Raw genomic sequence first — 16,955 nt, 5'->3', positions numbered from 1 at the left:
AAGTCAACACAGAATTTGTTAACTTTTGAACTCTCCCATTAATCAGGGCAAAAAAATTTAAATGCTGTAACAACATGTATCTATATGGAATTTTTGAAAGAATTTGAATGCTAGAATTGATTGAAGCCTGGTAGAGGAATTCTAGCTAAGGCTTTTGTAGACTTGTTTGTAAGTGCAAGGAAGAACTGGAACCTGCATTTTGAAACCCACTGTGTTCCAGAAAGCATTAAATACAAATGTCTGAGTGATCTGTTTGCGATGTTAATGTAAATAAAAACATATAAAAAAAGATAAAACCGTTTGAGCAGAGTTCTGGTCTCACAGGTAGTGAGAAGAAAAACCATGTGGGGCTGGCATAAGCTTTAGTTTTTACACAACATATGGAAGCATTAACAGAATTTTATAGAACCTGTACAATGCATCAAAATTTAATCAAAAAACCCCACTGGAAGTAATGAATCAACAAGAAACAAGTAAATTGCTAAACTATAACTACTGATTTGTTCCTGATGAATACTAAACTGGCAGCTTATATGCTCTCTTTATTCCTGTGAGACTCAGAAATCTGTGCTGGAAGTGACAATTAAAAACTACATTTTTAGTTTAAGTTCCTCCTAAGAATTCTGTTCGGGTAACACCAGTAGTTCAGTCTGCTGATGTGAATTAGTATCAAACAGTAAAAAACCTAACCAAACCAACTTCTAACTCTTCTTACTCAAACACTTCAGTTTACTGATGTTGAGTGGAAAGGTTATAAAAAATAAAAATCCTTAAATAGATGGAAAGCACAAACAAGCAGACTTCAAATACCGAGGTACCTGAAATCCTCAGATATGGAAAACAAGAGCTAAAAGTGGGGGAAATAAATAAAACCCATCTCATCAACTGTCTATATTTGCAAATGAAGAGTAAAGATAATCAAATTTGTGTATTATGTTAGCACTATTAACAACCTTAAATCTAATCTTCAAGTTTTTTTGGGAAACAAAAGATTTTAAAATTAATTTATTTTAAGCCTGTTCCTTCTAGATAGGTCATCTACAAGGTATTTGTACAGCATACTTTCAGAAAAACTTCACATCAAAACTGATATCCCTGGTAGTCTCAAATCCTCAAATTTAACACCTTAAATTGACTGTTTGCGATGAGTAATGGTTTCATAAAGTAACTTAGAATAATTTAATGAAATCTCAAGAACAAACAAAGTTGCCAAATCATACAAATTATTTACAGCTAAGATGCAACACACTTGTTTTTCGAAAAGTAAGCCTCTTCCCCAAAGTATTGCTTGATGAACTGTCACATTTATTGTTTTAAACACTTCTACTAAAGAAGCAGCATCTTATCACCATCTCATCCTATTTTAGCAAGCACTAAAAAAATATTTAATCTGATATTCTGTTTAAGGACCCTAGAAAATACACTCTGACCTACATCCTAGCAAGGGCATATACATGTATTTTACCATGCTTGTGCATATTTTAATGTTGCATTTTCTGTTTTACTAATAAAAGATGACTGAGGAAGAAGTAGAAGTGTGCCACACTTTAAAGAGCTAAATTGTAGCACCGCTAATGAATATAACTAACATGTGAAGATTAAGTAACAAGTTTTGTTCTACCGTTCTTGCAGAACACAGGAATCCCTTCTTGTGTGCAGCAGCAAGCTAAACAGAATTCAAATGTCTCTACTCTGTGACTCTGTTGAACACATGATATCCTAACTGCAACAACATATTTGCACGTTCTAATCTTTTCAGAAGGGTCTACTGAGTATTAAAATCTTCTCTAGACTGGGATTTTAATTATTCTACTAAGGTTTTACAAGGGGAAAACAGACTTTTAAAGCCATCTGGATTAAAGCCAACTATTATGACAAGTAAACAGATCACAGGTCATGCTATTCATGCTCTGCCACAGTAAAACAGTGGTTATCACACCTGAAACCTTCAATATTAATAGTCACTTCCACAAATTTGAGAAGTGTGAATGAAGTACAAGCTAAAAAATTAGTTAATATTTTTCCTTCTAGATTTTAGAAAGTTAGCTACTAACATCTGTCTATAACTGCATGCTGCAATACATTGTTGCTACATGAACAAGTTAACTACTGGCAGGTTTAAACAAGCAAGAGAGCAGGAGAAAGTACAAGGATAGTATTTAAAACTTCAGAGAAAAACAATCCCAACAGAAACCTGAACAGACTTACCACGGATTCTGTTCTTCCAACAACAGAAAACCACATTTTGATCTCCGGGACTACAGATCCTTGAAAGAAAAAAAACAATTCTCCACTTCTCTTTCAGCCCTCAACAGCAACCACCACTCTAGTCTGCTGGATTTTCCAAGATATCCATCAAGATAACTCAGAGCTGGATGCTATGACACAGTGCAGCATTTATCAACATCAGCTATAACCAATACAATATTCAGACTCTTATGTAATCAGCTATGCTGTTCTGACTTCCATTTACTTTAGAGGTTTTACTAAACTTCAAAAACTGCTAGGGAAAAAAAAAAAAAAGGAGCCTGTTTGTACAAAAGACAAAACCCCTCCAAATTAAACAGGAAGTAATGTGCTGGCCCACAGATGGCTGAGAAGTCACATGTGAAAGCCCCAAAAAAGCGATATATTTTTAAAGTAAACTGCATGCGCAGGCTGTTTCCAAATCATCTGGAGTTCATAAAAACTTAACCACAATGTGGTTGGGAGTCAGGCAGCTTTTAACATCGAAACATCTTTCAGGGTTACAGCAACCAAAGTCTGCACACAACCTCAAAAAGCGATCCTGTTCCTGATGCCTGACCACTCCTACCAACCACATTTCCATATACCTATTACCAAAGCTACTGCTAATAAATTTACAGGAATCTTATTGCAAGAAAATATGCAACACCTACAAAAAAGCTAGAACAAATTACCTTTCTGGATAGCATCTGAAGTGATACAATTGAGCTTTAAATCAAAATCCGTGCAAGGTACTGAGTTCAAGAAATGCTGTTCATTATATTCCTGATTTTAAAACAAGACCCAACAGAACCCAAACAAACACAACACTGTTTACAGTGCTCTGGCAGCTAACAGTTGTTTCATAACTAAACTTGTTTTCTCTGGTATGTATGCATATAGTGTACATATTTACTACACAGTTGCTGAAAGGGGCTGTCCTGCCTCTGAACACACCCTTACAACACAGTGAGGTGGACTATTTGATATGCAGCATTTAAAGGCAGACCTTTAAAACCCCTGTTTCACAGCTACTCATATTTTACTAAATTAGAATTACTGCTCTTAAATATTTTACCTGTCATTAGACAACAAGAGGATCAAATGCAAGGTTTCTCAGTGACCTAATACTTGCATACACTCCTTGATTCACCTTCAATTTTGTTTTTTTTACATTAATGTCAATGTGTTTGCAGTCACCTACTACCAGAATCTATTGTAAGAACAAGCAGGTGCAGAGCATTTCAGTGCAAGCTTCATTGCTTCTCTGCTTCTACAACCTTTGTTTCAACTCAAGATGTGTTTTTTTACTGTAACAGAGGTGTGACAATCACTTGGTAATCAACATTTGTTGTGGTAGGAATATGTAAGGTATGGTATCTGACTTGCCCTTTAAAAATCTTAATTGGCACAGCCTATCTACAAAACCCTGAACATTAATAAAAGCTCAAATTATAAATGCTGAGATGTTTCCTCACAGATAAGCATGGATTACTGGGGAAGTGTGTATTTTTTGCAGTGGGTAGAAGAAAGAAAAGCAGTCAGAAGGAATAACTTTTCTTTATGATCTGAGTTGGTCCATTTCATTCCTCTCTAGAGTATCACCAACCTACATTTTAACAAATTTCACCCAAAGCCAGTGACAGGTATGAAGGGTGCATTAAGACTTAACGAGCAAGGCAAGTCAGCACTCATTTGCATAATACTGAGAGCAACTATTTTGTCACATCATAGGAAAAAAAACCAAAACTCTTTTCCTAACCAAAGCCAAATAGATTCAGCGTTGTCTTCCACTGGTTGGAGTAGGGCCACCTGTTGACCAGCTGCTGCACTTTCTTTTATTACAGCACTTTTGAAGGACCCTAGAAACCAGCAGTTCAATAAATGTAATTGAGTCATGAATGAAATGGGGATCCTGTGCATGGCAGCAAAAAATTATTATTTCTGAAAATGACTAGAATTTTAATTTATTCAGCTATAAGGCACATTCTTATGAACATTTGATAGCTGGCCTTTTACTATTAAAAAAAGTTAGAAAAACACTAATCTATTCTCACACTTGCCTCTCCCTCTTTTTTCAGGCATTCCATCCAGTTAATTATTAGAAACTTTCAACAAACAGTCTACTGGACTTCTTCCATTTTCCTCAGCCAAAGGGAAAAACAAGAACTTCAATTTCCATACTGGTAAAACATACATGAATTAAGACATATCATTAACAAAAGTCAAGAAGATAAGAACAGAAGAAAAAAATCCACCCATGATTGCAAGCTCACAGTCACGCAATTCTCAAATGTGTTCTGCTCTGTCGAGATTGAGAAAATGAAAGCCTGCATATTATTCCTACTCTGTTGTCTTTTTTTTTAATGAAGCCTATTATGGGAAAAACATGCTATTAATTACAATAAGCAACTTCCAACCCCCTGCAGTAACACCTTCAAAATAATCTTATTTAGCTACTACAGCAACTTCTTTCAACACTTTCAAAGCAAGATGATTATTTCTGCGCACTGAATACTCTGCTGACTTGAAAGTAAGCAAAAGTTTCTATTCTGCATACACTGAAACTAAAATCTCTCTCTTATTTCAGATTAAGATTCAAGACAACCATTCAACAAAAAAAACCAAAACAACCAAAAAACAGACTTCCAGTATTGCACCAGGGACACTGCAGCAAGATGAAATGTAGTCACTGCATGAAACAGTGTTTCTGCAACTGTGCTGAGAGGAACTGTGCTTCCATCACTGATCACGCTAAAGAAATCATGAGATACCTAAACTTGTAAAACTCAAGCTTACACACTGCCCAGTAGGCACTGCTGCATAGTGCTAATGGAAATTTAGAGTAGCAGTTGTTAAAACAACATGTAGAAGTCAGCCAGCTCCCCTGAAAAGAGAAACTTTACCTCCTATTATATCCTGCTTCTCTCTATGAGAAATCAGATTTCACAGTTTAAAGTGAAAAGAAGCAAATTATTTCCACTGCACATTTGGACACATCCAACAGAAATGCAGATGGCAATCAGAAGTCTAATGCATATACAATCTGATGTATGTCAAAACTTTCTGCCCAAATTTTTAACCAACTACACAAAATTACCTTTTTCAAATCCTGAATAGTTTCCTCAATAACTACTGACTGTTAGCAATATAAACCTGACACCTGATGTTCCTTTACAGATATTGGAACTAATTTTTAAAAAGCTGATAACCACCCAAGATGATAAGTTCAAGAACAGACTGTAAAATGACCAAAGTTGTAGAAAGAAAAATAGCGCCATTTATAAGCAATCAGCTATGTGAGACAGAAGCAGTAAAATAATCATGTTTTCAGCCCATGTACTAAGTGCCAAGGACAACAAGAGCATTCTGAAGTTCCGTGTACTACACTGTGAAAGAACTTGTTCTACCTGTTGTACAGCACATAGTTACAAGAACTTTTGGTATCACTGGTGTACAATTTATAAGAAGCTTAAAACTTAAAGGTTATGCCTGCTATGTGACCTAGTTAATAAAGCAAACCCAACCAACTAGTAGAGTCCTCCATCTGGTGGCTGGAGTTGCATGTGCATTCTATACATTATTATCTACTGCTTCTAAGAGTAGCATACACCCACAATTTTGTCAAGTTAGGGCAGGAGGCCTAGCCTGCCCTCCTTCACCAAGATACTTAAGCTGTAGCTTTGTACTTAAAAGAAGCCAAACTAAGTTATACATGCATCAATATGATGCACACAACAAACTTAAGGGACATTGATTTTTTTTTTTCCATTAACATTTTCCACAGTAGGTCGATTAAAAAAAAAGAAAGAAAAGAAAAAAAGAAAGAGCTTTTTTTCAGTAACTCTTAAACTGACTTCCATACCTTGGCAGCAACAATGCTCAGGCCCATTCCATTTTGTTTTTTTAGTGTTACAGTGATAATTTCAGGTTCTTTCCTCAGAGGCTGAGCCTATCAAACAGGGAACGGTAAAGAAGGAAAAACAAGGGAAGAAAAAAAGCCATGAATTCATATTCACTGTCAAGCTAAGAATATTGCTGGGTAAAACAATTCATCTACACTCTAAATTATTAGTGCAACAGCAGATCTCACATCCTAAACAATATGTCTGGTACTCCATGTTAATTCTCTAGTATTTGATTAATATGTATTCACATTATCACATACTACATCTGTGTTATGAACACTGCTGAAGTTTCGAATTCTAACCGTTGTTTCTCCTCTAATTCACAATTCAAAATATAACAGCTGTATAAAACTGTGGTAATGTTTAATGAAAACTGAATTTCAGACTCAGCAGGCCCCTCTTAGAAAGGGAAGGGTGATCTAAATGGAGCTCAGTTTTTAGTGTTGCATCTAGAAGATAGTAATTCTGCAATGATATTAAGAGACCAATTAATTTCAGAAGCAGACTTACAGCGAAAAAGGAAAAAGGAAAAAGGAAATAGGAAAAAGGAAAAAAAAAAGGAAAAAGGAAAAAGGAGAAAGGAAAAAGGAAAAAGGAAAAAGGAGAAAGGAAAAAGGAGAAAGGAAAAAGGAGAAAGGAGAAAGGAAAAAGGGAAAAGGGAAAAGGGAAAAGGGAAAAGGGAAAAGGGAAAAGGGAAAAGGGAAAAGGGAAAAGGGAAAAGGGAAAAGGGAAAAGGGAAAAGGGAAAAGGGAAAAGGGAAAAGGGAAAAGGGAAAAGGGAAAAGGGAAAAGGGAAAAGGGAAAAGGGAAAAGGGAAAGAAAGCCAATCACTTCTAAAAACTCTGTAATTCAAATACAGCCCAAGCCTCTAAATCTGTTTGGTTACTTTTTATATCTTTGCAAAACTGCCAGTTCCCTCTAGTCAAAATGTTTTCATCAGTCTTCATTAACTGAAACACGTAAGTTAAATCACCCTATTTTATGTTCATATTAAATCCTAACTACAAGTTCCACATGACCCATAACAAAGTTAAAACATAAGTGAAGGAAATTAATTTTTAAAACACTTAATTTTTTTTTTAATTAATTCCAACTATTAGGAAAATAAGTAGTTTTTTAAGCTAGGAGTATTCTAGCACTCCTGTGCCAAGGATGGCAGAAGAGCAGAATCTGTTTCTATGCTATTTAGGATTTTTTCCATTAATTTAAATAGAAATATAATTAAACTAATTCAATAAAAATAAAAAAAAGAAGCTAAACCAATACAAAATGACACAATGGAAGCACTAAGCCACTAGGAAAATAACTTTGTCATTAGCCTATAATGAATTTCTGTCTTGGTCTACGAATAAAGAAATTCAGTGAAAACTTGAGGACTGCCTAGCCTGGGCAATTCCTCAGGCTACCAAAAGAAGAAGAACAGTGACAATAGTTTTGGTTTGGCTTAAAAAAAAAAAATAAATGAAAAAGATAAAAATCAAGCAAACAAAAAAGCACCCCCAAAATCTCACCAGTATGGAACATTTACATAGTATTTAGATTACGTAGACATGTTGCACCAAGAGGCAATTTGTGAACCAGCACTGAGAGTATTACTTAGACACCACGACTGAAAACTTTTAGAACTCTCAAGCTTAGCACATTAAACTAACAGCCTCACAAGGTTTTCATTCCCATGGATGACCAAAGTAGTAACATCCACTCATCCTGCATTTCTTTGTCAAGCCTTTTTAAGTCAGACTGGCCAGAACTGTTTTAGCTTTTTCTTAAGTCTGAGGAACTGCAGATACCTAGTGTAACTTCAAATTATGTTTGTTTCCACTAGATCTAAAAAATGCATTTCTTTAGAGCAACAAAGGGAAAAGGACAAGCATGATGTCTAAAAAATGGCTCTACTATATTTTCCTCAGTCAAATGGCCATTTACCAAGATGCCAAGTCTACAGGTCCCAGCTTATTGGTTAAAGACTGGGCTCTGCTATATCATACAGATGTAGGAGATGTGCTCCCCTGTAAACATGTTCATTAGGTCTCCACATAATGTCATTCAACTAATGTCATGTTCTGAACAGAGCACATGAAGCTTTCGAGTCCTGAAAAGTGAAGGACCAGTATTTTTCATAGCAAGCCTTCAGAAAATAATCTAATTCCATGTTGGCCTTCCTGATTTCATTGAAACACTAATTAGAAATATGAAGCGATTTCTCTTTATTTGTGCTGCAACTTTGATATTCTTGGTTGTAAGATTTAAAAAAAACACCCCAAAACCAAACACACAAAAAAGCCCCAAAACCAAAACCACACAAAAAACCCCCAACCACCCCACACCAAAAAACCCCAACAAACAACAACCAAGCCCACACAAAAAAACCCCACACAAACCTGCCACAACTGACCCAAAATAAAACCACAACACAAAACAAACAACCCCCCCCCCCAAAAAAAAAAAAAAAAATAGAAAAACCCCAACCAAACCAAACAAAAAACAAACTGAACTGGGGGGAAGAAAAAAAAAAATCAAGGAAAAAAAGTGCCACCTTATACTGAGGTGAAACACTTAAAGAAGTATGATGAAAACTAAAGAGTATTTCCTAAAAAATTAGCAGAAAAAAAATGAAAGAAAATAACCCCAGATTACAACATAACTAAACAGTTAGTTGGTAGCTGCCAGTTTATAAATAAAAGCAGCCTGTAGTTCCATTCATATTACAAGCAACTCACAGATACATGTCCATATATGTTTTTGCCTGTGTTTAAAAGGAATTTCTTCACCAGTCCCTCACAGGGTGGGGAACACAAAGTCAAAGTCTGCTTATGTTAGAATCAACCACAGCCTAAAACAACCCTGACTTACAAAAAAATCTGCAAATAGTTCCTTAAATTCACTAAATCACTGATGAGGTACACGTTTAACGATGAAGCCTTTTCTTCAGGATTAAAACTCATCATACAAAACTCCCTGACTCTCCAAGATGAGTGTTGAGAATTATTCACTGAATCAATACTTACTAGCTCAGCATTTTCATGTGACAAGTGACTTTCATAGTCTGCACCTTCAAAGTATATTGTCCATGTGCCTGGTGACCGTGGATGAGGTGTTAGTCTACAAAAACCTAAACGAGAAAATAACATCAACATAGTTATGGTGTTACATTTTACTTTTATTATTCTTTTATTTAAGGAAATACCTTCTAGCAGTACTTATCTTTTTATTGTATGCTGAATCTTGCATCTTAAATGCCATTATGTGCTCCACTGCAATTTTATGGTACGTACAGAATCCTACAGTTCTATAGCTGCTATTCTGAGAAACACATGTATAAGGTTGTAGAAAACTCTTTGGTGGCAAAATACTGCTTGTACAAACCAGACTCGAGAGATAAGAAACACCAAGTCAATATTCAGAATCCGAGCCACCAGAGCTGAGTAAGACAGACAACTCTGCTTTGCAGAGAGTTTACCTGACCAGTCTTAGCACAGATTTGGCAGAGATGAAAGCTTTGCCTGGACTCATTACTTTTTTAACGTGACTATTCAATTTAAAGTAGTTTATTTGTTTGGGAGTTTTTAATTGTTTTGTTAATTAAGCAGTCCCTAGAATGTTGGGAAAAAGGAAGCCAGAGCAGCCGAGAGGTATCAAACATTATGTCTTAAATCAGGGACAGTGAGAATCCACACTTCACCCAAATAGATGAGATTCTTTGCAAAGACCATCTTTCAGCAATTCAGTTTACACTGATCTACTGCAAACTCAGTGCTAGGCATAATTTAAGGAAGCTCTACAAAGTAAAATGTTGATTGTACACATTAAAAAGGCCTTACTTGTAATAACAACGCAGACATTTGTAAGGCAAATGAAGTAACATTTACTAAGATTTAGTCTACTAGTCTCCTGTAGTCTCAAGACGACATCTTCAAAATCTCTGTACTTTCAAAGTCAGATTCTATTTTAAATACCAGAACATGGCTTTTCTATAAGCTAAATTGGAACCCAGAACTGCAAAACTTCATTGTAGGGTAGTCTAACTCTGTTTTGCTGATAGCTGCCTTTGCGGCCCTAGCTATTATGACATTCCTGTGAAAATTTTTAAACAACTGCTTTTTAAGCATAAAGGTATTAAAAAATTTATGTACTAAAAATAGATTCTAATAAATTTCAGTAGAAAAAGCTTCTAATACATTTCAGTAGCACAACATAAGGATCACAACTTACTCATTTACAGTAAATGCTATGACAGGCCCTCTGTTTTACTGTCTCAAGTTTAGGTCACTTTTGTCCAACCACAGGAGCTCTCTCATCATGTGAAGTTTTGTTGGACTAAAAATGCCCAAATCACAAATTATTATATTGATGAACATTAAAAGAATTATTTTAAGATTATGGATTTTTGAAGTTATAGAGAAGCAGCTGGTAAGTGAAAAAAATATATCTCAACTATTTAATTCCTATTTGCTTTAAAATTAGGTTGACTGTGAAACTGTTGATATATTACAAAAATTTGTATTTATGTAAATTTTTGCTGCTCTAGCACCAAAACAAAAAAAATAAAGCTCTGGAACAAAAGCAAAACAAAGTTTAAGTGGGCACTAGTAACTCAGCACTGCTGAACTAGAACCTTGAAAGTGAATGAAAGGGACAGAGAGAAAGCAATAACTAAGAAGTCCTGCATACTTCTTATGGGTTGCAAAAGTAAACACTTGAAAAACATAATATAAAAAGATTGAGACATAAATGAAGAAAAAGAAAGTGGTTAAAAATATATTTTGCATTCTGTGTTCACTAGACAAAAAAAGAAACCAAATGAAACGAACAAGGGAAAACAAAAAAAACTCCAAACAAAAACCACAAACACAAAAGAGCATCAACATGGTAAAACAACAGAAGAACTAACCTCTCTGACAGAGTGGATCTAAAAATTCTTGTAAACCACTGGGAACATTTCTGACAACATCGCAGGAATAGCCATCTTCTGGTAAAAGAAAAGGTAGCTGTAAGTCAGGATCCTCTTCCAGCTGGACTTCTCGGCCATCACTGCGTGCAAGTTCATCAGCCGTGTTTTCTGCAACAGTTACTACATTCTCTATCAATTCCTGGACAGAAGGCAGAAAGATATTGTTACTACCAGGGGATAATTTTTATAATGGAAAATACATCCAAAAAAAGTAAGATTGCGAGAAAAAGGAATCCGGAAATCAAGTTATCAGATATAAAACTTCCTTGGCTCCACTATGTACAGTCAGCACACCGCTTTATTTGATCTCTCAAGGTAGATACCCAGTTTTTAAACAATGCAGTAGAAGCACAAACCATGAGCAGGATTGCTCAAGGTGTACCAGGGAACTTTTTAAGTTCTTCATTTGGAGCACAACTGTTCTGCTTAGTAACAGAAAAAGCTCTATAAAACCATGGTACTTTTCACTACGTAGTTGCATGGAGGACACATTAGTCTCTCTTCTACATTTTAGAAAGATCTCCAAGATTTCAGTAGGGTTTCTGTCACTAGATTGCATGTACTGAGAAAATTAATTCAGAAGTTTTGTTTAAGAAATGTAATTCCTAACAACCTCATAAGAAGTGAAGGTCCAGACACCACTTGTGTCTCTGCATTCTTCTATTTATCCGAAATTACTCAAAAAAGTGCACAATGAGAAGGTTCCTTTCTCCCTCTCCCCAAGCATTCCTCCATTTATCTGTTAACTTCATATGCCTTAGGCTGGCCTCAGTTTTAGCATAAAAGTATTCACATTTTAAGTGAAATAAGTTACGTGCAACTTTTAAAAAATATGCAAACAGTAGTTCTGTGAGTTCTCAGTCTCTTCAAAGTCATATGCTCTGCCCTAGGAGCCAAGAAATTAACCCAGGTTTGAATTATCACTACATTTGAACAAAGAGATAGCACCAATCCTTACAAGTAACTTTACCTCCAGTTAACCTGAATTCTTTCTTGACAGAGAGAACTGTGATTTTGCTGGCCTCAAGAAAGAATTCATCTGAAGCTGCTACAAATTTTATATATAGATTCCTTTAATACAAGTATTTGCTTTACCAAAGATTGAGATGTCATTTCCAGTCTCTTCCTACAGCTTCTACTTGGCTCCCAAATCCAGTTTAACACCTTGGTCTTAATCTCACCCCATGCACCTAACATGTAACTCAGATTCTGTAATTGCTTGATACAATTTTACTACTGAAGTACAAAGCAGAACACAGTTGAAACAAGGCCATGTAAATATTCTCATCTGAATGCTCAGTTTCTGCACATTTTCAGAGGGAAGTCAGATAGATTGAAGGTTTAGAAGTCCTCTTCAAGAAGGGCTTTATTACTATAAATGGTACTAATTTTGAAGAGAATTACATAAAACTAAAGTATACAGAAGTAAATTAGCCTTGAAATCTGCCGATTTGGCAGCAGTAAGTCAGGGTTTGAGCATGCAAGTCTTTTTCAAATACCACAGCAAAAGGACATACTGTAATCCTCCCTTTGACACAAAGAACACCTGCCAAATACAGCACTATTTCTTTGAAGGTCCCACAATAATAATAGTAAATGGTAATAATAACACACAAAAAACCCAACTTTGGAACTCTGTGTCACAGTCAACAGAAAAATATAAGCTTTGTTCTTCAGCATGACTTTTTGGTTTGGTAGTCAATAATAAAAATATATCCAAGCTACAAGACTCCCTAAGCACCTTCAGAACTGTTGTGTTGATACCTTTGATTTAACAAACAGATATATCTGCATTTATTTAAAAAGTGGATTTTGTAGACAATGCATTCAGTTACATAAATGTTAGATTATCCTCACCTAGCCTTTTAAGATTTTTTTGTGATTAGAAGACTATCAGGGTTTACCTTAAGAGGTTTTTTTACAGTTCTGCAAAACCTCTTCTGACTTTCATCAGGATTTTTTTTCCCCAGGGATAAAAACTTAGCATAGTCAGTTGTGTCTTAAATATCAAGACAAAAACAGTTCTGAAAACAACTTCGTATGTGTATCTACAGACACGTTCCATGTATCAATCTGTCCATCAAAGGAAAAATCAATCCACTGCTTGTATGAAGGATTCAAGATGCACAGATTTTTACATTCCCCATGTAAAAAAGATGGTGTTCCTCTGTCTTTCATTTGATTTCTTCACATTATCAATCTTTGTTTCTTCTGGTTACCCTTAGAACCAGTCTTTGGGAGTGCTATGTGCACCACCCTTCTACCATCATACTAGATTTCATCCACAAATGGTGTAAGGTGCAGTGACACCTCTGCAAGTATGCTCAATACACACCATTACCTTTTCACAACTCAGGTTTAACAAGAGCTTTTTTGCAATATCCTGATCAAGTTTCAGTGAAGTACACCCACCAAATGCTGGTGGTCAGGCTGGTAATAGGTATGAAAAGCAGATCACCCATTCTGACTCGTTTCATCCCAGTTCCAAACCAATGAAAAACAAGCTAGCTTTTTTCAGTCAGTGTTCTCTCATTAAGCCTGTATTCCTCAGGTATGTTAAAACAGCACAGTAAGTGATGAAAGAGACTTACTGTTGGGATGAGTGGTTCATCTGGAGCACAGTGATAATTCTGCAACAAAGCTTGTAGCTGCAGAGAATTCAGCTTAAAGCAGGTACTGTTAATATTTGGAACGTCTGCATGTGAATATTTATCCATGGTAAGCAATGTAGTTGCCTAAATGGGTGGGGAGGAAAAAAAGAAACACCATAGCAAAGTAATCCAAACCAGAATGAAGCCTTAAGCCTTATTTCTGAGTGATAACTTGAGCTGGAAAAGGTAAAGCAAGAAGCCACATTTGTAAAAGAAGCAACATAAACATTGCCAAAACAAACGCTAACTCTATCTCCTGTACATCAAGACAAATACTAAACCTATCACAAATGAAGCATATCCATTCTTCAGCTGCATTTCTTGTCTCTGTTCGGCACAGTTATAGCTAGGTCTTGTAAGAAGAAATTGATTAACGTGCTGTCTAAACTCCCTAATAACTAAGTTCACTTGTGACTTAAATATTAATGTTGTTGAAAATAGACTTTGTGTCTTTCCAAGCTAATTCAGTATTCCAGGACTGATTTGTGCAAACTACACTTGTCCACATGATACTCTCTAGGAACAAAGAATGTAAAAATATTCTCTTAGAATATACAATGATGTGAGAAATGTTAATCAAAACCACACACACTCACCTGAACTATTCTGCTGAGGTGACAATCAGCAGCCAATTCCAAACCCTGTTTTTCTGCCCAGGCTTCAATATGGCCCAACTGTTGACGAACAATAGCGCCCCAATAATGCGAACATAACCCCGAATCAGGGGCTGTCACTAATCTGTTAAAAAGCCACATGTTGATAAAATGAAACAGCTGGGAGAAGAGCTGTATAGTCAGAGCAGCATTGACTCTACACCGTCGCAACAAGGACATAGCTCCAGTCAGTGTATGCAGCACATCATCTATGGAGATAAAACAAGAAGTAAATCTCAATTACATACTCATATATTGCAAGGTACAACTGGTTCAGGCCATTAAAAAACCAAAACAAAATAAAACAAAACAAGAGAGAGCCAAGTCAGTTGACAAATGCTAGGTGACACCTACATGCATTGAAGCTACACAGACTTTCAGAAATAAATTTATGGCTCCATGGCTTTCAAGACTGAGCAACAATCAATCCTTTTAATCCTGAAATGAAAATAAATTCTTTTGGGGGAAATATATAGTATGTGAGTACATCTGGTATTTAAAAAAATGCCCTCACTTGAGTAAACTAATTTTTCTGTTATTTTTACTAGCAAGTTAAAGACTTCATATTCTATTGTTTCAAATGTATATTGCAATTGTTCGTTACATGCATCATGTAGCGCAGTTACTTTGTGCTGAATCTGCAATCACAGAAAGCTTAATACCCAAAAGACTAGAAGCATATATGAATTTTGCATATTGCACTCTCTGCAGTTGAAAAGAAAGGCCGTACTTAATAGCTCTTCAGATCATCTTTACTTCAGTTATTCACAATGTCAACAGTTTCTAAACATCTCCTAACATTTTATGCCTGGCTAGTTCTTCAAACCTGAGTATTTTTTATGTTTTCCATTACATTCTTTAGTCATCAGGCTACATAACATGGGAGGTTCTCACACAAACCCCATTAAAACAGGGTTTCTATCTCAGAGGCCTGTGTGTGAATGATACCAAGAGGCACAGTTAGTGAGCCAGGATTACAGACACAGTGGGATACACATATGTGCCAGAACAGCCCAGGAAGACCAGCACTGCTGTGAAGCAGTATCATATTTCAAGTACTGTGGCAGGGATCATTAGCAAGAATCCACAAGGACAGTCAGCTTAACCTTAGTACTTGGGAGGCACTTTGTCAGATTCTCCCATAGCAACCTTATAGGGAAATTGGTGAGATAAGGAGTGGATGAGCAGATCATAATGTAGGGAGAGAACTGGCTGGGATTTGGTAGATTTGTGGAGACCAGTTGGCAGTCAGCTATTAGGGGCTTCCATATGGATTAAGGCTGGGACTGATACTCTTTAATGATTTTGTTAACGACCTGAGTGATTGGATGGAGTGCATTCTCAGGAAATTCACAGATGATACTAAGCTGTGAGGAAACACTGATACACTGAAGGGCAGTGGAATTTTTTCAGAAGGGCCTCAGTAGGATGGAGAAGTGGGCTAACAGAAACTTCAAGTTCAAAGGCAACCTGCCATGTTCTTCACCTGCAAAGGAAAAAGTCTATGCAACAGTATAGGCTAGGAGCTATCTAGATAGGAGTAGTCCTTCTGAAAAAGATGTAGAGATCCTGGTAAACATCAAGTTAAATGTCACTAAGCAGCATGCCCTTGCTTGAAAGGTAGCCAGCTGCATACTAAGCCATTAAGTTAGCAGCAGCACAGCTAGCAGAAAGGGGAAAACAATCCCTCCTATTCACTTCCTATACATTAGTATAGGAACAGTATTTGTGAGGCTCCACCTGGAGCACAGCACCCAGTTTTAGACTCCCCAGCACATGGAGGATACCAATCTAATGGAGTAAATTCAGCCCATAGCCACCAAGATCATGAGGAGGCTGAGAAAAAGTACATAAAGGGACAGAGAATTGGATTTGGTTCATCCTGGGGAAATAGGCGGCCAAAGATAGAACTCACTATTATCTTTATCTATTTATCATGAGTACTCAGAATAAGATCCCTCTCAAAGGTGCCCAGTGATAGTACTGAACAACAGGCAAACCAATACAAAAATTGCAACACGGGAAATTCCAATTAGATGTAGAAAAAGTATTTTCATTGTGATGATGGTGAAACACAGAAGCAAGTTGCTGAGAGATGTTGTGGTATCACCATTCTTGAGTATATTCAAAACTCAGCTCTGAAAAATCTGATCTAGTTGCACCTGTTTTGAACAAGACATTGGATTAGATGACATCCTGATGTTCCACTCCAAACTAAATTAGTCCACATTTTTTAAATTGTATGTCAACGCTGTCCTTTGTTATCACCCATACAGAACAGACCCAAACAATTCTTGAGGGTCAGGGTAACTTGCAAATGTTGCATCGCTGTTAGGAAAAACTCTGTTTACTACTAATTAATTGTATGGTTTAGAAGACAAAAGATCAAACAATCTAACCTATTTTAGGCCTCTGAGGATTGTTTTCCTCTGGATCATCAAGGAATGCAGGCATGTAGTTATTAAGCTCCGATTGCAGACAATGAACCAGGTACCTGGAAAGGAGTGGTGGAAAAGAAAAAACAAAAACATTTTTTTTTTTAAAATCCTGCACATCTCCATCATGAA

General features: G+C 36.3%; 1 protein-coding gene across 25 annotated transcripts in view; it reads right to left on the bottom strand.

The window, feature by feature from the left end:
* Nucleotides 1-16,955, bottom strand: part of AFDN (afadin, adherens junction formation factor) — a 115,447-nt gene that overhangs the window by 30,020 nt on the left and 68,472 nt on the right. For all 25 annotated transcript variants that reach the window (XR_008462321.1, XM_054162788.1, XM_054162798.1 and 22 more), the window contains 6 exons: nucleotides 16,788-16,882; nucleotides 14,332-14,597; nucleotides 13,676-13,819; nucleotides 11,025-11,223; nucleotides 9,142-9,245; nucleotides 6,092-6,178 (listed from right to left, as the gene is read on the bottom strand). Coding sequence is in view for 24 of the 25 variants with exons in the window: in XM_054162788.1 (XP_054018763.1) it covers nucleotides 6,092-6,178; nucleotides 9,142-9,245; nucleotides 11,025-11,223; nucleotides 13,676-13,819; nucleotides 14,332-14,597; nucleotides 16,788-16,882 (895 nt within the window). In the remaining variant the exon portion in view is untranslated. The remainder of the gene's footprint in view (nucleotides 1-6,091; nucleotides 6,179-9,141; nucleotides 9,246-11,024; nucleotides 11,224-13,675; nucleotides 13,820-14,331; nucleotides 14,598-16,787; nucleotides 16,883-16,955) is intronic.

Source organism: Dryobates pubescens, chromosome 6 (assembly GCF_014839835.1).
Source record: "Dryobates pubescens isolate bDryPub1 chromosome 6, bDryPub1.pri, whole genome shotgun sequence".
Classification (NCBI taxonomy): domain Eukaryota; kingdom Metazoa; phylum Chordata; class Aves; order Piciformes; family Picidae; genus Dryobates; species Dryobates pubescens.
Note: the sequence above shows the minus strand (reverse complement) of the source record. Positions and strands in the feature narration are given on the sequence as shown.